The sequence below is a fragment of the Aquarana catesbeiana genome, linkage group LG05, assembly GCF_042186555.1.
Source record: "Aquarana catesbeiana isolate 2022-GZ linkage group LG05, ASM4218655v1, whole genome shotgun sequence".
Taxonomy (NCBI): Eukaryota; Metazoa; Chordata; class Amphibia; order Anura; family Ranidae; genus Aquarana; species Aquarana catesbeiana.
The window spans coordinates 106,534,514-106,555,756 of record NC_133328.1 but is presented as its reverse complement, the minus strand read 5'-3'; the positions used below and the strand labels follow the sequence as shown (position 1 = coordinate 106,555,756).

The following is a 21,243-nucleotide window of genomic DNA, read 5'->3' as shown; positions in this document are numbered from 1 at the left end:
TTTACGTTCCCAGAACTGTTGGATCCCCCTACTGATGGGGGCCCCAGTCTCTGACGGTTTTTTCAAACGGAGCCCACCGTGAGAGGTGAAGATTGGGTCTGTGTAAACAGCACCCTGCGGCTGGATAAGGTAAGAGGAGATTCCACAGAATTTTTGAGTTCTGGTGGCTTTTCTCCTTTAAGGTAAATGCATGCTATGCCTATTGTGACCACCAGGGGCTGCCAAGAGCACAAACCTACACATGCTGACTCTGTCTCAGGTGTTGTAATCGCTGTTTATGTCCCAGCGTCTCAAGCAGGCTGCAAACAGGTGAGGTGGAAAGGGGGATTTCTCATGTTTGAATGTTGCCCCCCAGGCTAGAGAGGGGCCACAGGGGTCTAGAAAGTGGTTATACCACCCGGGCTCTGCGGCCTAATGGCCACCATCTCTCAAGATAGCCGTTCAGGCAGATCTTGTTACCAGCCTCCCTCCCTCCCCCCCCCATCCCCAGCCTTTCTCCAGAAGCATGACAGGAGAGTCGGCAGCGCGGGAAGCGCTCGTTTTTTTCAAAACTTGAGAGGGGGGGGGCGGTAGAGGAGGGGGCGGGACGTCAGCACAGAGTGCTTAGACTCCCACTCAGGCCAGCTGCAGGCTATTAAAGGCACTCTGTACAGGTGCACTCAGCCTTCTGAGAGACACAGAGCTGACGGTCGCATGTAAGGTGGGACACAGGCATTCTCCTAGGCAGCATTTACTGAAGTAACACCAGACTGAGCATTGGGTAGCAAGGCTTTTAGCCAGACTACATCGCTCAGTGGGCAGTGTTCATTTGTATACCTCACACCTTGTTGCTTTGCACTATGGGTAGAAGAGGTTCAAGCACCCCAGGAAGTAGAGACACTAGGGGATCTCGTTCAGGTTCTGAGGGCCCCCTGTCGGCAGCATCCTCCCCCCCTAAAGATGGGCCAGGGACGGCTAGCCAGGGAGAGCCATCGGGGTCAGGGGCTACACCTGCTTCTGGCACTTCAGCCCCTGTATATATTACACAAGAGGTTTTTTCCTCAACCATTAATGGTCTAGAGGAAAGATTAATGGCCGTGATTACGTTTTCACTCAGTGGAAGAAAACGCACTAGGCTTTCCTCTGTTCCCCAAGACCCTCAGACAGAGGAGCTCTGGGATAAAGGAGATGAATTTTTTCAGAGGATCGGGATGGGATGGATGATTCCTCTTCGGAGGATTCAGGTGGAGAGGGACCCTCTGTGACTTCCCAAGAGGAGAAAGTCTTAGTGCAGATCCTCACTGGATTGGTCCGCTCCACATTTAAGTTGCCCATACCTGAAACTGCTAAAGAATCCTCTTCTGCTTTGGGGTCACTGAAACCTTTCCAAGCCTGTTCATACTTTACTTGAAAAGCTTATTTATTCTGAGTGGGATCACCCAGACAAACGTTTTTTTCCGCCGAGAAAGTTTTCAACACTTTATCCGATGGAAGAAAAGTTTATCAAAATGTGGGGAATACCGGCTATTGATGCCTCCATTTCCTCCGTAAATAATAGCCTGACTTGTCCTGTAGACAATGCTCAGATGCTCAGGGATCCTGTAGATAAAAGGATGGAATCCCTATTGAAGGATGTTTTCTCCTTAGCAGGATCAGTGGCCCAACCTGCAGTAGCAGCGATTGGAGTCTGTCAATACTTAAGAGACCATGTTAAGCAGGTCATCAAAGTATTACCTGAACAGCAGGCCCAGGGGTTTGCTAACCTTCCAGCGGCCTTATGCTTTGTGGTTGACGCCATTAGAGATTCTATCGTGCAAACCTCCCGTCTTTCACTGGGGTTGGTGCATATACGTAGAATCCTATGGTTGAAAAATTGGTCAGCCGAAGCACCATGTAAGAAGCTACTGGCTGGGTTTCCATTTCGTGGTGCAAGGTTGTTTGGAGAGGACTTGGATAACTATATCAAGAGAATCTCTTGTGGGAAAAGCACTCTCTTACCTGTCAAGAAGAAGAGTAAGCGTCCCTCTTTCAAACGGACTCTTTCCCCTGCGCCGGGGGCTTCAGCCTCCAGGCAGTCTCGACGGCCGCCTCCATCGGGGTCCAGAGACAAGAGTCAACCCCAGGGACAAAAGAAGTCCTGGGGAAAGAAGCCTACTAGGCAAAACACTAAGACCGCTGCATGAGGGGGCGCCCCCGCTCACTCGAGTGGGGGGAAGACTGCGACAGTTCTCAGAGCTCTGGCAGGAGGACTTCCAGGACAGATGGGTAATCTCCACGGTAACCTTAGGGTACAAGCTGGAGTTTCAGGAATTCCCCTCTCCTCGGTTCCTCAGATCAAATGTTCCCAGAGACCCAGAGAAGAAGCAGTCGCTCCTTCTAGCGTTAGAGCGACTTTTGTCGCAGGAGGTCATTATGATAGTTCCCGCAAAGGACCAGGGATTGGGCTTCTATTCCAACCTTTTTACGGTCCAAAAGCCAAATGGGGATGTCAGGCCCATTCTGGACTTAAGGGATCTGAACCGATTCCTAAGGATTCAATCCTTCCGCATGGAATCAATTCGAAAAGTAGTTCCCACCCTGCAGGGAGGAGAATTTCTGGCATCAATAGACATCAGAGATGCATATCTGCATGTGCCCATTTTTCCTGCTCATCAGAAGTTTCTGTGCTTCGAGGTAGGAGGGCGCCATTTCCAGTTTGTGGCTCTGCCTTTCGGGATAGCCACTGCACCTCGAGTGTTCACAAAGATCTTGGCTCCTCCTCTGGCCAGATTAAGGGCTCAGGGTATAGCTGTTATAGCATACCTAGACGACCTGCTCTTGATAGACCGGTCGGTAGCCTCTTTGAAGGGAAACTTGAGGACCACGGTCAGGTATCTAGAACACCTGGGTTGGATCCTCAACTTAGAAAAGTCTTTCCTAAAACCAGTAAGAAGACTGGAGTATTTAGGTCTGATTATAGATACAAGCCAGGAGAAAATATTTCTACCCCAGGCAAAGATCACTGCTTTGAGAGAGCTGATTCTGACAGTAAGGACCAAGAAGGGTCCCTCAGTCCGCCTTTGTATGAGGCTACTAGGGAAGATGGTGTCTTCATTCGAAGCAGTTCCCTATGCTCAGTTTCACTCAAGAATGCTGCAACACAGTATTCTGTCGACCTGGAACAAGAAGGTTCAGGCATTAGACTTTCCGATGCACCTGTCGCATGCGGTGCGTCAGAGCCTCAATTGGTGGCTCATACCCGAAAACCTGCAGAAGGGGAAATCCTTTCTACCGGTTACCTGGACGGTGGTAACAACAGATGCCAGTCTGTCAGGTTGGGGAGCAGTTCTGGAACAGGCTGCGGTCCAAGGGGTATGGTCCAAGACAGAGAGGACCTTACCCATCAACATTCTGGAGATCCGGGCGATACATCTAGCTCTAAAAGCCTGGACTATCAGGCTACAGGGTTGTCCGGTCAGGATCCAGTCCAACAATGCCACAGCAGTGGCTTATGTCAATCATCAGGGAGGCACCCGGAGCCGAGCTGCTCAAAAAGAGGTGAACCAGATCTTAGTCTGGGCAGAGATGCATGTGCCATGCATATCAGCAGTTTTCATCCCGGGAATAGAAAATTGGCAGGCGGACTATCTAAGTCGCCAGCAGTTACTTCCAGGGGAATGGTCTCTGCATCCCGACGTCTTTTGGGCCATATGCCAAAGATGGGGCGTTCCAGATGTAGATCTCTTTGCATCCCGATTCAACAAAAAGATAGACAGATTTGTGGCAAGGACAAAAGATCCTCTTGCATGCGGGACGGATGCGTTGGTGATTCCGTGGCATCGGTTCTCACTGATTTACGCATTCCCGCCTATTCTGCTACTGCCACGACTCCTTCGCAGGATCAGGCAGGAAAGGAAGTCGGTACTTCTGGTGGCCCCCGCTTGGCCCAGAAGGACTTGGTATGCAGAAATAGTAAGGATGACGGTGGGTTCCCCGTGGACCCTACCGGTACGCCCAGACCTGTTATCTCAAGGTCCAGTGTTCCATCCTGCCTTACAAACGCTAAATTTGACGGTTTGGCTATTGAGACCCACGTTCTGAAGAGTCGTGGGCTCTCAGGTCCTGTCATATCTACCTTGATTAATGCAAGGAAGCCAGCTTCCAGGATGATTTATCATAGAGTCTGGAAGGCTTATATAACCTGGTGTGAATCCAGAGGTTGGCATCCCAGGAAATATGTCATAGGTAGAATCCTTGATTTTCTACAGATGGGATTAGAGATGAAGCTGGCCTTGAGTACCATCAAGGGCCAGGTTTCTGCTTTATCAATATTATTTCAGCGGCCACTTGCTTTGCATTCTTTGGTCCGAAACTTTATGCAGGGGGTGATGCGTCTTAATCCTCCGGTTAAAGCGCCCCTAAACCCCTGGGACTTGAATTTGGTCCTGGCTGTGTTACAGAAACAGCCTTTTGAACCAATAAGTCAGATTCCTTTGGTCTTGTTGACAAGGAAATTAATTTTTCTTTGGCCATCTCTTCTGCTAGAAGAGTATCAGAATTAGCAGCTCTTTCCTGTAAGGAGCCTTATTTGATTATACACAAGGATAGAGTGGTACTACGCCCTCATCCTAGTTTTTTACCGAAGGTGGTTTCTGATTTTCATTTAAACCAAGACATTGTTCTACCTTCCTTTTTTCCAGATCCCTGTTCTCCGGAAGAGAGATCTCTACATTCGTTGGATGTAGTAAGAGCAGTTAAGGCCTATCTAGGGGCAACTACTCAGATCCGCAAGACGGATGTTTTGTTTGTGCTGCCAGAGGGTCCCAATAGAGGACAGGCAGCGTCAAAAGCTACCATTTCTAAATGGATTCGACAGTTGATCATTCAAGCTTACGGTTTGAAACAGAAGATTCCTCCGTTTCAGATCAGGGCACATTCCACAAGGGCTATTGGTGCTTCTTGGGCAGTGCATCACCGGGCCTCTATGGCTCAAATCTGCAAGGCCGCAACCTGGTCTTCAGTTCATACATTCACCAGATTCTATCAGGTGGATGTGAGAAGGCATGAGGATATCGCCTTTGGGCGTAGTGTGCTGCAGGCAGCGGTACAGGGTCCTCAGGTCTGATTGCACCCTACTTGGTCGTGGTTCCCCCCCCCTCAGGTAGCATTGCTCTGGGACATCCCATCAGTAATTACTGTGGCTCTGTGTCCCGTGATGTTTGAGAAAGAAAATAGGATTTTTTAAAACAGCTTACCTGTAAAATCCTTTTCTTTCGAAGGACATCACGGGACACAGAGGTCCCGCCCCTCTTCTAATACACTATATTGCTTGGCTACAAAACTGAGGTATCCCTGCAAGGGGGAGGGGTTATATAGGGGGTTGAACTTCCTGATAGGGTGTGCCAGTGTCCAATCACCAGTGATACCTATATAACACATCAGTAATTACTGTGGCTCTGTGTCCCGTGATGTCCTTCGAAAGAAAAGGATTTTACAGGTAAGCTGTTTTAAAAAATACTATTTTTTCGCCTGTGTCTAAGATGTTGGTCATGAGTGAAGATGTGCTCTGAGGAGCTCCAGGAGGGATCCATGCTGGATTTAAAAAACCTCCACAACCGGATCCATACACACCACTGAGGCCACATGATGGTACCTGGGCCTCGTATAGAAGAACGAGGTTTTGCCTTTAACGCTTCTCTTTGAGGGCTGGACCCTAGGAACCAGGACTCTTTTCGGTCTTGCTACATTACCTAAAGTTGCTCCTGAGGGGCGCTATACAGGTCCAAAGGAGTGGAACCCCTATTAAAAGGGACCCAGTCTTTGAAGGTTTACTAACGCAGCCCGCCGTGATGGGTGAAGTTTGGATCTGCAGTGAGGATAAGGTAAGGGAAGAAGCTTAGGAACTGTAAAAAGTCCACCTATGCCTTTCTTCCATATATTAAACATTGTAATGCCTTAAGATCTCCTCTAGAGGGAGTGAAGATAGACATAACTTATTATGTTGTTTCTCAGCAGCTCTGTCCAGCTACAACAGCTTGTGTGGTCCCAGTTGCACGAGGGGGTTTGAATTGAACAAAATGTCCCCCCTAAATTGCGGAAACTAAGAGGCTGGGGGTACAGCAATGTAAAAGCTGTACTACATAATTTGGGTAGTATTGCATATTTGGCAATGTGTCAGCACTAAACTGATTTACACTTAATGAGAATATAAGTTTCAACTGGTAAAAATATATATACAGTGGAGACGAAAAGTATTCAGACCCCCTTAAAATGCAACAAGTTCTTCACACCTGGATTTGGGGATCCTCTGCCATTCCTCCTTGCAGATCCTCTCCAGTTCTGTCAGATTGGATGGAGCACACGGCGCACATACTGGGAAGTAATCAGGCTCACACCTGAAGTCTCTCATATAAAGCTGACGCTCTTATGACAGATAGTCTCTATCAAGAGCAGCTGAAGTGAAGAGGCTATCACAGAGGACACAGGAGCACTGGATCACGTAAACGGTGTATACAGGCATTTCCAGTACAGGAAGTACAATTGTTATTCAGCATAAGAAATTGATCTGTATGGTAACATTATTGCTAGACTATTGCTCAGCAAATAGTATATTTGTCTTAAAGTGCCTTTGCGTTTGTGCTTAGCATTGCGAATCCAGAACTACCACAAGGGTGCCAAAAATACCACCCCCAGGCGCTGGGAACTCCAGTCATGTCTCCACAATGTTATCCTCTCCGGAGATACCAGATATGGCAAGCCAGGGTGAGTCATTGGAACCTATTGGTGGTGCAACTGCTTCTCACACTTCAGCCCCTGTATACGTGACTGAAGAGGCATTTTCCTCTGCCCTGCAGGGCTTAGAAGTAAGATTAGTGGCTTTAATCGCATCCTCCATCCAAGGAGATAGGAAGCGTGCTAGATCTCCCCCCCCCCCTCCTCACCTTAAACCCTTTACCAAGGGAACAGTGGGCACAGGATGAGGTATTACCCTCAGGCGATCATGTAGAAAACAAGCCGATTTTTCCTCTGCGGAGGAAACAACAGTTGATGAACCTTATGCAACCTTGATGAACCTTTGATGGTACAAACTCTTACGGAGATGGTTCATTCCACTTTCATGCTACCCCTAAAAGAGTCAGCTGAAAGTTCAGTCCCTTCCTTGGGTTCTTTAAAACCTTTACAGCCTTTTCATGCTTAGTAGAAAAGCTTATTTATGCTGAATGGGATCATCCGGATAAGCATTTTCTCCCTCCAAAGAGTTTCTCAGTTCTCTATCCCATGGAGGAGAAATTCACAAAAGATGGAAAGTGCCAGCAGTAGTCGCTGCGATTTCCAGCATCAATAAAAATGTAACTTGTCCAGTAGACAATGCACAAATGCTTAAGGATCCAACAGATAAGAAGTTGAAATTTTTGTTAAAATCCTCTTTTTCCTGGCAGGTGCCATTTCTCAGCCTGCAGTCGCTGCAATAGGCCTCTGTCAGTCCCTAAAGGAACAGTTCAAAGAGGCCCTTAGGGAGGTCCCTGCACAACAGGCCCGTTAGTTAACCAAACTACCAAAGGCGCTATGTTTTGCAGTAGATGCCATAAACGACTATCCACAAAGCGTCCCGCCTTGCGCTTATGCTAAAACACATGTGTAGGACCCTGTGGTTAAAAAGTTGGTCAGCCAAAGCATCTTGCAAAAAAAGCTTCTGACTAGTTTCCCTTTTCGTGGGGAGCAACTATTTGGAGAGGATTTGGTCAAATACATCCAAATTATTTCTAGCAGGAAAGGTACTCTTTTTCCCAAAAGAAGGTATAAACGCCCTTTTATTTAAACGGACTACTTCCTCTGCGCCAGGGGCACCTGCCTCTAGGCAGTGGTGACGGCCTCCACCGTCAGACTCTAGAGGAGAAAAACATTCGGCCCCTGTATACATGATTGAAAATGCATTTTTCCCCTAATCGTCTTTCAGGACAGCCACCTGAGAGCTTGGCTCCCCCCCTCTGTTGGAAACACCGTCAGACTCTAGAGGAGAAAAACATTCGGCCCCTGTATACATGATTGAAAATGCATTTTTCCCCTAATCGTCTTTCAGGACAGTCACCTGAGAGCTTGGCTCCCCCCCTCTGTTGGAAACACCTGCGCCAGCTTCTATAAATTTCCTCCTCCCCAGCTGGCTCCCCAGTTATTTGTGTTTCCTCCAGAGGGGAGACACCACAGGAACCAGCCAGAAGAGCCAGAGGGAGGCTCAGGCAGCATGTCCTGAAAGAGAAGTAGAGACTCCTAGGACAGATCAGGGAAGATGTTAGTGGACAGACCCACAGACACTAACCTGGTCAGGAAAACTTTTCTCTATATTGCCACCCCCGCATCCCTGCGCGCAGGTTGAGGTCGGGGGGGGGCTCCCTTTTCATCACCGAGCGCGGTGAAGTGGAGCGCAGCTCCTGCAGTCTCATGCCCCCAGCAGCTTGGAGGAATAGTGTGGAATAGTAACACGCCTAGTACTGGGACTACGCGGCCTGTGGCGGGTGACGTCATATCCGGCCAGAAGGGGCGTGCACTTCCAGGTTCGCAGCTTCTGGTTCCGGCCGCAAACATTGAAAGGGAGCCAGGCATGGGGCTGGAGAGGAGCTGTACATGCTGTAGAGACAGCAGAAGCTCCGGAGGTGACACGAGGATGGCGGATGCAGAGGACTTGGACCGCACTGCTCCAGCAGAGACCAGCTCCAGCCATGTTAAGGTAAGGGGAACCTAGGGTGGAGCTCCCCTGGCCTGAACCACCCCCCCCCTATCATTAGTGTGGGACAGGTGCAAGGGAGGGAGTAGGTTAAAGACCCTTAGGTGTCAGAGGGTGGATTCATAGGGCCCCTGGTGAGGCAAGCCCGAATGAAAGTGTTGCACTCCTGCAATTATGCAGGGAAGGGTACTGTGTGTTAATGGTTGGGGGTTTTTTCTTATGTCTTTTCAGAAAACAGAGAAAACCAGGGCCCCTCATGTTTCAAAAAGGAGGTTCCCTTCATGTAAAATTACCCTTAGAGATTCCTGGGAAAAGCCATTATGCAAGGATTGTATTATTAAACTAGTACAAGAACATTCTTCAGAGCAGGGTGAGCTAGCGGCATCTGTTAAGGAATTGTCCAATACTTTTGAATCCTTCAAAACCTTTTTTGAAGGGTTTCAAATGCCACAGTTTCAGACTGCTCCTCCGACAACAACGTTATCGAAAACACAGGAAATACCCTCCACTAGTGCAGGTCCTTCAGTAGCCCCTAGAGAGGAGGTGGAAGAGGAACCTGACAGTGCAACTTCCGGCTCCCAAGATTCTGAGGGTGAAGCTCTGGATGGGGATTCCAGGAAGCCATCCTGAAGCTCTCATTAGAAGAGGTAGATCACCTTTTAGGGGCCATTTATACCACGCTAGGTATATCAATGGAGAAGAAACTGTTATCCTCGCACGATCAGATGTATGGGGGCCTAGGGGAATGGGAAAAGAGGAATTTTCCTGTTCTTGAGTTCCTAATAGAGGCAATTAAGAAAGAGTGGCAGGAACCTGAAAGAAAGCCATTTTTTTTCTAAGGCCTTAAAAAGACGGTTTCCCTTCACAGAGAACCCAGCATCAGTGTAGAACAAAATTCCAAAACTAGATGCAGCCTTCTTGCAGGTGTCAAGGCACACAGACTTGGCATTTGAGGACATGGGGGTTCTTTCTGAGCCAATGGATAAAAGGATGGACTCATTGTTAAAGAAATCATGGGACTCGACAGTGGGTAGCCTGAAGCCAGCTATGGCAGTCACGGTGGTGGCTAGAAATGTAGAATTCTGGTTAAACCAATTACAGGCTCACATTGAAGAAGGAACTGCGAAAGAGCAGATTCTAGCTTCATTTCCCACACTGCTGCGAGGTCTTGCGTATATCGCAGACGCTTCCGCAGAACTGGTTCAGATGGCAGCCAGGTCCTCCGCACTAGCCAATTCCACAAGAAGGGCCCTATGGCTTAAGACATGGCAGGGTGACTGCGCACCCAAAGCCAAACTCTGCGGGATTCCCTTTGCAGGGGATCTGCTGTTCGGACCAGGGTTAGAAAAGGTGCTGGACCGAACTGCAGATAGGAAGAAGGCATTCCCATTGAAGCGTAAAGCAAATTGGAAACAGCCACAACAAAGTAAGAAGAGGCAAAGCGGGAATACAAGATCCCGCTTTACAACTCCCAAAATGGAGACCCAGAGGAAACCTTGGGTTCAGAGAGGGAAAGGCAAAGGAGGGGCAATTTTTTTTGTCCTCTTGAGCAAACCCAAAAGAAATGACAAAGTAGTCACAGTGGGAGGGAGACTGGGGGCCTTCCTCCCGCAATGGGAAGAAATATCTTCCAACCAATTTATTCTGAGAACAATAAAGGAAGGATATAGTTTAGAGTTCTCAAGATCACCCCCAAACAGGTTATACATCACCAAACTTCCAAGGATCAAGGAGAAGGCCAGAGGATTAATGAGATCCTAAAAGGAACTCAAAGAACAAAGGGTGATTATCAAGGTACCAAAGAGAGAGAGAGGGTAAGGTTTCTACTCCCACATATTCGAAGTGCAGAAAACTTCAGGGAAGGTCAGACCAATCCTCAACCTCAAACCTCTAAATTTGTCCATAACCTACAAGAGGTTCAGAATGGAGTCCATATATTCAGTAAGGGCACTATTGCCCCCAAACTGTTATATGGTCTCCCTAGACCTAAAGGACGCATACCTTCACACCCCGATACACCAGGAGTGTCAGAAATTCCTGAGATTAGCAATAAAGACGGAAGTAGGAATCATGCACCTTCAATTTCAGGCTCTACCCTTCGGCCTCTCCTCATCGCCCAGAATTTTTACAAAGATTCTGGCCGAAGCTCTGGCACCATTACGGGTCAAAGGCATTTCCATCATTGCCTACTTGGACGACCTTCTCCTGTTGGCAGAGTCGCCCAGGAAGTTACTAGAAAACCTCAGCTATACGCAAATGTTTTTAGAGAGTCTAGGTTGGCTGGTAAATTTGGAAAAATCCAATTTACAACCCAGTCAGCAAATAGTATACTTGGAGTATGTCATAGACTCAGCACAACAAAGACTGTTTTTACCCAAAGAGAAAATAGGGAAGATTCAGAAAGAAGTAAGCATATTACAAGCCAACTTACTATGTGCCATAAGGCAGATAATGTCAACACTGGGACTGTTAACATCTGCAGGCCTGCATTTCCGGCCACTGCAGGTGTTCCTGTTAAGGATATGGGATCACAGGCAGGAGTCCTTAGACACCAAGGTTCTATTGCCAGCAAGGGTAAAAAAAACCTTATGGTGGTGGAGGAGAACAGAGAACATGAACAAAGGACGGCTGTGGAGCCTACCCATTTCCTGAATCTTAACCACAGACGCGAGCGGCGTAGAGTGGGGAGCACATTTAGGCTCTCAGATATCACAAGGGACTTGGGGAAAGGAGGAGAGGATGAGATCATCCAACTGGAAGGAATTGAGAGCAGTATGGTATGCACTTCAAACCTTCCAGAAAGAGTTGAGGGGTCATCATTTGCAGGTCAGGTCCGCCAATGCGTCAGTGATCGCCTATATAAACAAACAGGGGGGAACAAGAAGCGAAACCCTGTGGACCTTAGCAGAGGAAATCTTGAAATGGGGAGAAGAAAACATACTCTCATTGTCAGCAGCCCATTTGAAGGGGGACTTAAACAAAGTGGCGGATTTCCAGGAAAAAAGTAAAAGAAGGCGATTGGGCGCTAAAGCAGGAGGTATTCGAGCAGATTGCTCAAAAATGGGTAATAACTCAGGTGGACTTGTTTGCCTCAAAGGAAAACAGGAAAGTCAGAGCGTTCTTCTCCCTGAAAAGAGAGGACGGAGCGCTCGGGTTAGATGCTTTACCACAAACGTGGGCATTCAACAAATGCTATGCCTTTCCCCCACCGGTACTACTACCAGCGGTAATAAGGAAGTTACATACAGAGAATACAACACTAATTCTCGCCCTATTGGCCCAGGAGACCGTGGTTCTCTATGCTCAGAGAACTCGCGGTGGAACCCCCCTGGTTATTACCAATCCAGGAAGATCTACTCTCCCAGGGTCCAGTACACTGCCCCCAAGTGCAAAGATGGAACTTGGCCGCATGGTGTCTGAGGAGCAGTTGCTAGAAGCAAAGGGGTTCTCAGGCCATCTAATAGACACAATGCTGAAAAGCAGGAAGATTAAGACACGGAACATCTACCAAAAAGTATGGAGATGTTTTAACAGATGGTGTACAGACAAGAAAGTCAATATACAAAGCTCAGTGGCAGTCCTTGAGTTTCTACAGGATGAGATAGACAAATGACTAAGTCTTAGCACGCTTAAGAGTCAAGTGTCAGCACTTTCAGTTTACCTGGAAAAGAGACACTACAGTCTTCTTGGTGGCCAAAAGGGTCTGTGAGATAGAGGCCCTATCATTCAGGCCCCCCTTTTTTTCAGATTTTTCCGGATCCCATAATCTTTAAGATGGATCCGGCATTTCTGCCTAAAGTGGCCTCGAAATTTAGAGGCCAGGAGATTGTGTTACCATCGTTTTGCCCAAATCCTTCTAAAGAACAAGAAGTAAGGTTCCATAGTCTAGACATGAGGAGATGCATCTTGCATTATTTAGAAGCAACAAAAGAGATTAGGAAGACGGATTCCTTATTTATTTTGATTTCTGGAGCAAGGAAAGGGCATAAGGCAACAAGACGCACCATAGCTAGATGGCTAAAAGAAGCCATTGAACAGGCTTATAGGTTAGGAGGCATGCAGGTCCCAGAGGGTATCAGGGCACACTCCACCAGAGCAATGGCTGCGTCGCAAGCAGAAAGAGCTGGAGCAACGCCGGAACAGATTTGTAAAGCGGCAACCTGGTCCAGCTTTGCCACCTTTGTAAGACAATATAGAGTGGATCTTTGGGCGACTAAAGATCAGACCTTTGGACGCAAGGTCTTACAAGCTGTGGTCCCGCCCTAGGGGTAAGTGCTCGTTTATCCTCTCAGGTGGCTGTCCTGAAAGACGATTAGGGGAAAAACGAAGTTACTTACTGGTAACGTTCTTTCAGGGAGTCTTTCAGGACAGCCGGGTACCCACCCAATTGTGTATAAAGACATAGAGATTTCCTTACAGGAAATGTGATATAATGAATTATGTGTATCATATGTTCTTGTGTCTCCCCAGCGGACTGGAGGTGCTCTTTAAAGAACTGAGGAGCCAGCAGGGGAGGAGGAAATTTATAGAAGCTGGCGCAGGTGTTTCCAACAGAGGGCAGGAGCCAAGCTCTCAGGTGGCTGTCCTGAAAGACTCCGGGAAAGAACGTTACCAGTAAGTAACTTCGTTTTTTCCTCTGCCCTGCAGGGCCTAAGAATCGAATTAGTGACTTTAACTGCATCCACTATCCAAAAGGATAGGAAGAGTGTTGGATCCCCCACCTTAGACCCCTTATCAAGGGAACAGTGGGTAGAGAATAAGGGGTTACCCTCAGGTGATCAGTAAGAAAGGCAAACAGATTACTCCTCTGCGGAGTAGACAACTGGAGTTGTACCTTTTTTCTGCCTCGCAATCTGAGAGATTGCTGGTACAAATCTCTTACAGAGATGGTTCGTGCCTCTTTCAAGCTACCTCTAGTAGAGTCAGCTGATAGTTCTGTTCCTTCTTAGGTTCCTTAAAACCTTCACTGCCTTTATCATGTGTTCCCTGTACATGTACAGATCCACGCAGAAATTCAACAGATCCGTTCTGGATCTAAAAGAATCTAAATCAGTTCCTGAAGATCCGCTCCTTTCTATGGAGTCGTTCAGGTCAGTAGTTTTTATCCTACAAGGAGGAAAACTTCTGGCGTCTATCAGCATCAGGGATGCATATCTGCATGTCCATATATTTCCCGCTCACCAAAGGTTTCTGCGGTTCGAAGTAGAACAACAGCATTTTAGTTTGTAGCCTTGCTCTTCGGGCCAGCTACAGCACCCCAAGTGTTCACAAAATCTCTAGCCAGGTTAAGGGCACAGGGCATAAACAGTCTTGGCATACCCAGACGTTCTATTGCTAATAGACCAATCGGTGTTCGGAGTAAGGTGTACGCATTACAAACAGTTACCTAGAAAAGTCTGGGTTGCGTTCTCAACCTAGAGAAGTCTCCCTTAAAACCGCTTAAAAAGCTGGAGTATTTGGGTCTGATCATAGATACAGCCCAGAAAAAGGTGTTCTTGCCCAGGCAAAAAACAACTCCATAAGAGAGTTGGTGCGGATGGTCAGGTCAAAAGGAGATCCCTCCATTTGCCTTTGCATGAGGTTGTTAGGAAAGATGGTGGCTTCATTCGAAGCAGTTCCCTATGCCCAGTTCCATTCAAGACTGTTGCAAAACAGTATTCTATTTGCTTGGAACAAAACGATCCAAGTTTTGGACTTGCCAGTGCGGCTGTCCCCAAGGGTGTCCCCTAAGCCTCAATTGGTAGTTACTAAAGAATCTGCTAAAAGGTAAATCCTTCAGACCAGTTTTCTGGAAAGTGGTAACGACAGAGAAGACAACTGTCCAAGGACAGTGTTCAAGAACCGAAAGAACCTTGCCCATCAACATCCTAAAAATTCGGGCAGTGCGTCTGGCTCTGAAAGCCTGGACTTCCAGGTTAAGGGATTGTCCTGTCAGAATCCAATCCGTAAATGCCACGGCTGTGGCCTATATCAATCACCAAAGGGGGCACCAGGAGTCTCTCAGCGCAAAGAGAGGTGAACCATATTCTAACCTGGGCAGAAAGAAATATTCTGTGCCTATCGGCAGTTTTTATTCCGGGAATAGAGAATTGGCAGGCGGACTAGTTAAGTCGCCAGCAGATTATTCCCATGGGAATAGTTGCTTCACCCCAACATATTTTCGGGTTGTTTGTCAAAGATGGGGGACTCCAGACGTAGATCTTTTAGCGTCCAGTTCAACATAAAGTTAATCAACTTTGTGTCCAGAACAAAGGATCCATTCGTATGCAGAACAGATGCGTTGGTGATACCGTGGGATCAGTTCTCACTGAGCTATGCATTTCTCCCTATTCAGTTGCTGCCTCGACTTCTTTGCAGGATCAAGCTGGAAAGAAAGCCAGTAATTCTGGCAGCACCAGCATGACCCAGAATGTTATGGTATGCAGAAATCGTAAAGATGGCAGTGGAGGGTCCGTGGTCCCTTCCACTAAGGCCAGACCTGTTTTCACAGGAGCCGATATTCCATCCTACTTTACGAACACTAAATTTAACAGCCTGGCTATTGAAACCCACATTCTGAAGAAATCCGGGTCAGTTACTTTGATTAATGCAAGGAAACCAGCTTCCAAAACTATACATTATAGAGTCTGGAAGGCTTATGTTTCCTTGTGTGAATTCAAGGGTTGGCACCCTCAGAGATATATAATAGGCTGAATTCTTGCCTTTCTACAATTAGGCGTAGAGATGAAGTTGGCCTTGAGTACTATTAAGGGCCAAGTCTCAGCCTTATCGATTTTATTTCAAAGACCGCTTGCTACGCATTCTTAGTTTGGGGTTTTATGCAAGGGGTGATGCTAATTAATTCGCCAGTCCACTGTCGCTAAGTGGATTTGGCAAGTTATAATGCAAACTTATAATTTAAGGGGTAAGATTCCCCCTTTTCAAGTTAAGGCGCACTCTACCAGGGTAGTTAGTGCTTCTTGGGCAGTGCGTCACCAGGCCTCCATGACTCAGATCTGTAAGGCCATAACTTGGTCTGCAGTGCATACATTCACAAAAATTTATTTTTTTAGGTAGATGTAAGGAGGTATGAGGATATCGTCTTTGGGCGCAGTGTGCTGCAGACAGCAGTATAAGTCCTCAAGTCTGGGGGTACCCTGCGATTTGTCTCTCCCTCCCCTCAAGTAGAATTGCTATGGGACATCCCATTAAGTAATTACTTAGGCTCTGTGTCCCATGATGTACGATAAAGAAAATAGGATTTTTATTACAGCTTGCCTGTAAAATCCTTTTCTTGGAGTACATCATGGGACACAGAGGTCCCTCCCCTCTTTTGGGATTTAAGTATATTGCTTTACTACAAAAACTGATGTGCTCCTGGAAGGAGGAGGGGTTATATAGGGAGTGAACTTTCTTGATTTGGTATACCAGTGTCAACACCTGAAGGTGGCCCATAACCATTAAGTAATTACATAGGCTCTGTGTCCCATGATGTACTCCAAGAAAAGGATTTTACAGGCAAGCTGTAATAAAAATCCTATTTTTTTACTAAACTAAAGTGTGCTACCTAGTGACTACTTGGAGAAACCTTTCCTCCTTTTGCGCTCAGTCCTAGGTGCATCTAGGGCACCAGGTTGTCAGTGACTGGAGGATCTTATTTGGTTGGCCTCACAGACTTCAACCAGTGCCAGGATAGCAAATCAAAGCCTTGGGCAGTTAGGTTGTTTGCTCATTTAGAAATCTCTATGAAGAATATTCACATTTGATAAGCTTGCACTTATAAGTAAAACAATGCTGTACATGATTCCTATACGATCATCTTTTTAAGTGGCGGATTTGATTGCAGAGTTGAAACATGTGTCTTTGTTACTCATCGTTCTCTCTTCTTTCCCCTTCAGGTCATTTTGTGTTTCTCTCCCGTTGGTTCCACTCTACGAATCAGGGCTCGGAAGTTCCCAGCCATAGTTAACTGCACAGCTATTGACTGGTTCCATGAGTGGCCACAGGAGGCCTTGCAATCTGTCAGCAGGAGGTTCATTGAAGACACGGAGGGAATTGAGGTGTGAAATCCTGCAATGTCAGTCAGACAATAAAAACATGCATCATTCCCAAAAGGCTTTTCACTTAGAAAGATATTCAGAGGCATTTGATCATGTGCCCTTTGGTGTTTAATGATATAAGCTATATTTCAAAGCTACATAACACATTGCACCCTTTCAAGTTATCACAGTACTTCTAAATGCACCGTTGTCATTTTTAGCACTATTTTAGAGATTCCTTATTCACACTGGCCCTTTTTTGTGTTGGTGGTGGACTTCACTTAAGTTTCATTCACTATAGGTGAACACTATACAAAAGCATTCTTAAAGAGGATCACTGATGCTTATAAAGAATGTTCTCATAGTATACTCTGAACTTCTTGTCAAATAAGACAACAGAACATACACTGTTTTGAAATCATACTTCTATATGTGCAAAATTTGGTGCAGCTATACAGAAACCAATCAACTTCTAACTTCAGCTTGCTGAATTAAGCTTTGACAATAAAACATGGGAGCTGATTGGTTTCTATGCAGAGCTGCACCAGATTTTGCACTCTCCAGTTTAAGTAAATCAACCCCATTATCTTATCACGCCAGTAATGAACATCCAGTGAATTAGCTGGTAAAAAATAGCAGTTAAACCATGAGGGACATTCTGTTGCTCATCCCAAGCAGAAGCCTGGTAAATATGGCAGCGACTTTTGACCAGCAACAAGTGTATGGCTTCCTGAAGTAGGCTGTAGGCTGTGTGCTAAAAAGTATATGTAATGGAATAGTTCTGGTTTTCGCAAAATGATTGTGCTAAGGTTTATACATGTCTTTTAGACTTTTGCCTGTATTGTGGTATTGGGGAGATTATACTCATGTGGTAGATGATATTCAAATGTGTTGCTCCAGTCAATACTGCATTTAATGGCAGCCCATATTTATTAAAATAAATGGAAAGTTTCATAGACAGTTGCCCACACAGGAATTCTTCCACATCAATTAGAACAAAAGAAAAAACCAAGCCACCTGGCTCCCTTGTTGGCAGCACCCTGCTGTACAGTCAATCTTAGCTTATCTGGAAAGGAGTTCTCCTGACACCCCAATAGGAGCCTACCTGACTCCTGGAATGAGACCTCCTACCTCCTGGCTGGGACACATCTGATCCCTGAATAAGACCTTCTGTCTCTTGTCTCCTGGCTAGGGCTCCCCTGACCCCTGGGTAAGACCTCCTGGTTCTTGGGTCCTGGCTCGGGCTTCTCTGAACCCTAGGTAAGACCTTCTGTCTCCCACACTAGATGCTGTCTCCAAACTGGGAGCTCTGAGCTATCCTCAGGCTTGAGTATATAACCACCCTGCACACCTGTGTACTCACACAGACTGCAGGCACCTGGTAAAATCCGGACACAGATTCAATAGTCTAGAACAGCCTTTTTTAACCAGGGTGCCTTGAGGTTTCTTCAGGGGTGCCTTGGCAAAATGTTAGAATTTGCCCAAAAATGTATACAAGCCAGCGAATGGATCAAGCCTGCCTTTTAGTTACACAAAGCCACAGGTTTTTATTGTGCATCATTACAACCTTCCAGCCATCGGCATCTTAGTGTTGATAAGAAGGGTGTTGATCGTCTGCACAGCATTCTTGCTAGCCCCTCCCCATCAACACTGGGGTCACATTAGCTGAGTGATGGAGAGAAATGCTTTCACACTGGGGAGGCATGAGAGGTAGTTTACAGGCACTATTTTTAGCGCTAAAACGCAAGAAAACTGCCTCAGTGTGAAAGTAGCCGCATTATGTAAAACTATCAGAATAGTTTTTTACATTTTAGAATGGGGCACCTTGAGACTGTCTATAATTTTAAAAGGTGCCTTGACGAAAAAAGGTTGAGAAACACTAGTTTAGGACCTTGCATTAACCCTTAATGCGAATTCTGTTTCATATTCTCATCCATTTTCACAGTGACAGGGTCTCCCTCTGTCGGTACCGATCACTGACTCGGTTTTGTTTTTTTTTAGTTTTTTTCCATTGATAGCTGAGGCATAGGAAACTGTGTTTACTATACTTCAGTTTATGAATGATCAGGAAACTCCCATCTGGGAATAAACAGCTCTAAGATGTACTGGAAGGAACAGTATCACATTATGTTACCAATATTTTCTAAATGAGCATTGATAAAAAATCCCAGCTTTATTAACTGAATTATTAATAATACCTACTATACAAACATGCATAATAAATGCTGCAAAGAGCAGAGTACAAAGTTCCCCATAGTAACCGTATTCTCAAATTCATTTTCATTGATCCAAATGAGGAAACTAGCATCTGGTTAATATGAAGATTCTTTACTTTTCCCATTGTCCATAGGTGTGTGCAGCCTATTGCATTAGGGTGCGCACCCCAAAGCTCAAACACACATACCTTCCTCTGCAGCCTCAATTGCACGGGGCAGTGAACGAATAGGAAGTGCTCTGTGCTGACCCAGATAGCAAGAATAACTTGCCACAAATTTGTGGCAGTGTTGAATTGTAATAGCAGGAATACACGATAAGATTATCGTCCGAAAATTTCCGTTCTGCGAACGACCGGCCGATTTTCTACTAGTTGATGCCCAACAAGTAATACCCGATATCGATATTGTGAACGAAAAAGTTTGATTGGAAAAATTGTATCGTATCGTTTGACAAGGAACAATATTCTATTAATTGGTGTCACGGTCGTCAGTAAAAAATCTCTCGAACATTAGCACGCATGAGCGGAAATAGTCGACAACCTGGAAGCAGTGTTCAAGAATGATGTTTCATAAACACGAATGAACTGTTTGGTCCACATTCTTTGCTTTCTAGTTGTCTTTTGGCGATATTTATGGATAGCCAAAACACCAAGTCCAATAATGCTAATTTTTTACCTCTGGGCCTCATACATATTGAATCTAAACCATACGTTCGTGAACACACACACACCGACCATACGCTATGATTGCATGTAAATGCTTCCACTACGAAATCCGTGAATATTTCGGTTCCGATGCCAGTCACTTCAACGGATTGCGTACGAACGTTTGTGCTGGGTGTGGCTACAAGGTCACACACACACTACATCACTTCCACTTGTGCGTGACACGTCAACACTACGTATTAAATTGATTGCTCTTTTAACATTTTTTTTCGATGGGTTAATTTTGGCAACGATTTCGACCAACGAGCGCTGTTTCGTTGGTTGGCTGTCGAGGGAACGGCCGATTTTCTAACCGTGTATTCCGGCTATAAGTCTGTTAACTTGCTGCACATTTTCACTGGCAAGTTGTACACTTGCAGAGCACTTTAAGCACACGTTCTAGTTGACCCTTTTCCAATTTGTAGTAAATTTGCGTGGCAAGTCTCTAGCAAGTTGCAGTGGTGAGTCTACAGCAAGAGCTCTGCAAGTCTACAGCATGAAAATTCAGCTACAGTGACCCCTGTGGTGGGATGACTATTGCACAATATAACTGAACCAGAACTTGCCACAGACTTGCAGAATGTTTGCAAAAAAAAGTTGATCTGGAGTCATGCAATGCAGACTTGCTGCAATTGTGCAACTTGTGAAGCCTGGCAAGTCCAGCAATAGCTAAGCAAGTAATTTTCAAATGTGCAGCACAATTACTTGCTATCTGGAGAGCGGCTTCGTGTTCATTCACAAACGGAAGCATAGTAAACACAGTTTACTATGCTTCACTTATGAATGAACAAAATGAGCGAGTGTGTTCAATGTGTTCATTTAGAAAAGGAAGGGGGTGGTAAATTACATATTTACTATCTCCTTTCTCGCTCTCCATCTTGAAACATCCCCCACAGCAGCTGGAGGAGAGGAGGGAAGCCAGCAGCACTACAAGGTGGGGGGGCCAACCCGGGGAAACCCAGCACCGCATGTAGTGATTAGGGTGTGCCCAGGCACACCTGACACACCCCCAGGGTGCGTCTATGCCATTGCTCTTTACATATCTGTGTCCAGTAAGCTTGAAAAATGAATACTCATTAAGCAAATGCTCCACTATATTAGAATATAGGAGTCTGCTTATAATAAAGTAGTACAAAGATTATGTGTGATAAACAGACACCAGTAACAGCAACTGCTACAGACTGAGAATACTGAGTGGTTGCTATCAGTTACTATGTTTTACACTTTCTTGTTAATTAGGCCTGTAAGAGGTTCTGCATGGCAGATATAATATAATGTTTTCTCTTACTGACCAGTCCGTAACTAATTTTTGGCATAGCTGTGCCTTCCCTGATGGCTGGTGGATGGCTGTAGATAAAGTTATAGGTCTAACAAAAGTTGTGTTTGCAATTGAAGAGTTTTCAGATTTGTGAAGTACATAATGTACCAATGTCCCAAATGTAGCCCATTAGGCAGGGAAATGAAAAAGGAAATTAAGCAACAAGCTATTTTGGCTAATAATGACACTGAAGAGCTTCTCTGCTTAAAATACCCGTACATTGTAATCAGGGACGCTTTAAGACTTTGGTGGGCCCAGGGCAAACCTTTAATTAGTGGGACCCCTACCAAATTCTTCTTTTTCCCCT

At 45.9% G+C, this 21,243-nt stretch overlaps 1 protein-coding gene across 1 annotated transcript in view; it reads left to right on the top strand.

Moving 5' to 3' along the window:
- The window catches only part of DNAH11 (dynein axonemal heavy chain 11), a 424,128-nt gene that overhangs the window by 235,254 nt on the left and 167,631 nt on the right, over positions 1–21,243 (top strand). The window contains exon 56 of the mRNA XM_073630040.1: positions 16,558–16,719. Within this exon, the coding sequence (XP_073486141.1) occupies positions 16,558–16,719 (162 nt within the window). The remainder of the gene's footprint in view (positions 1–16,557; positions 16,720–21,243) is intronic.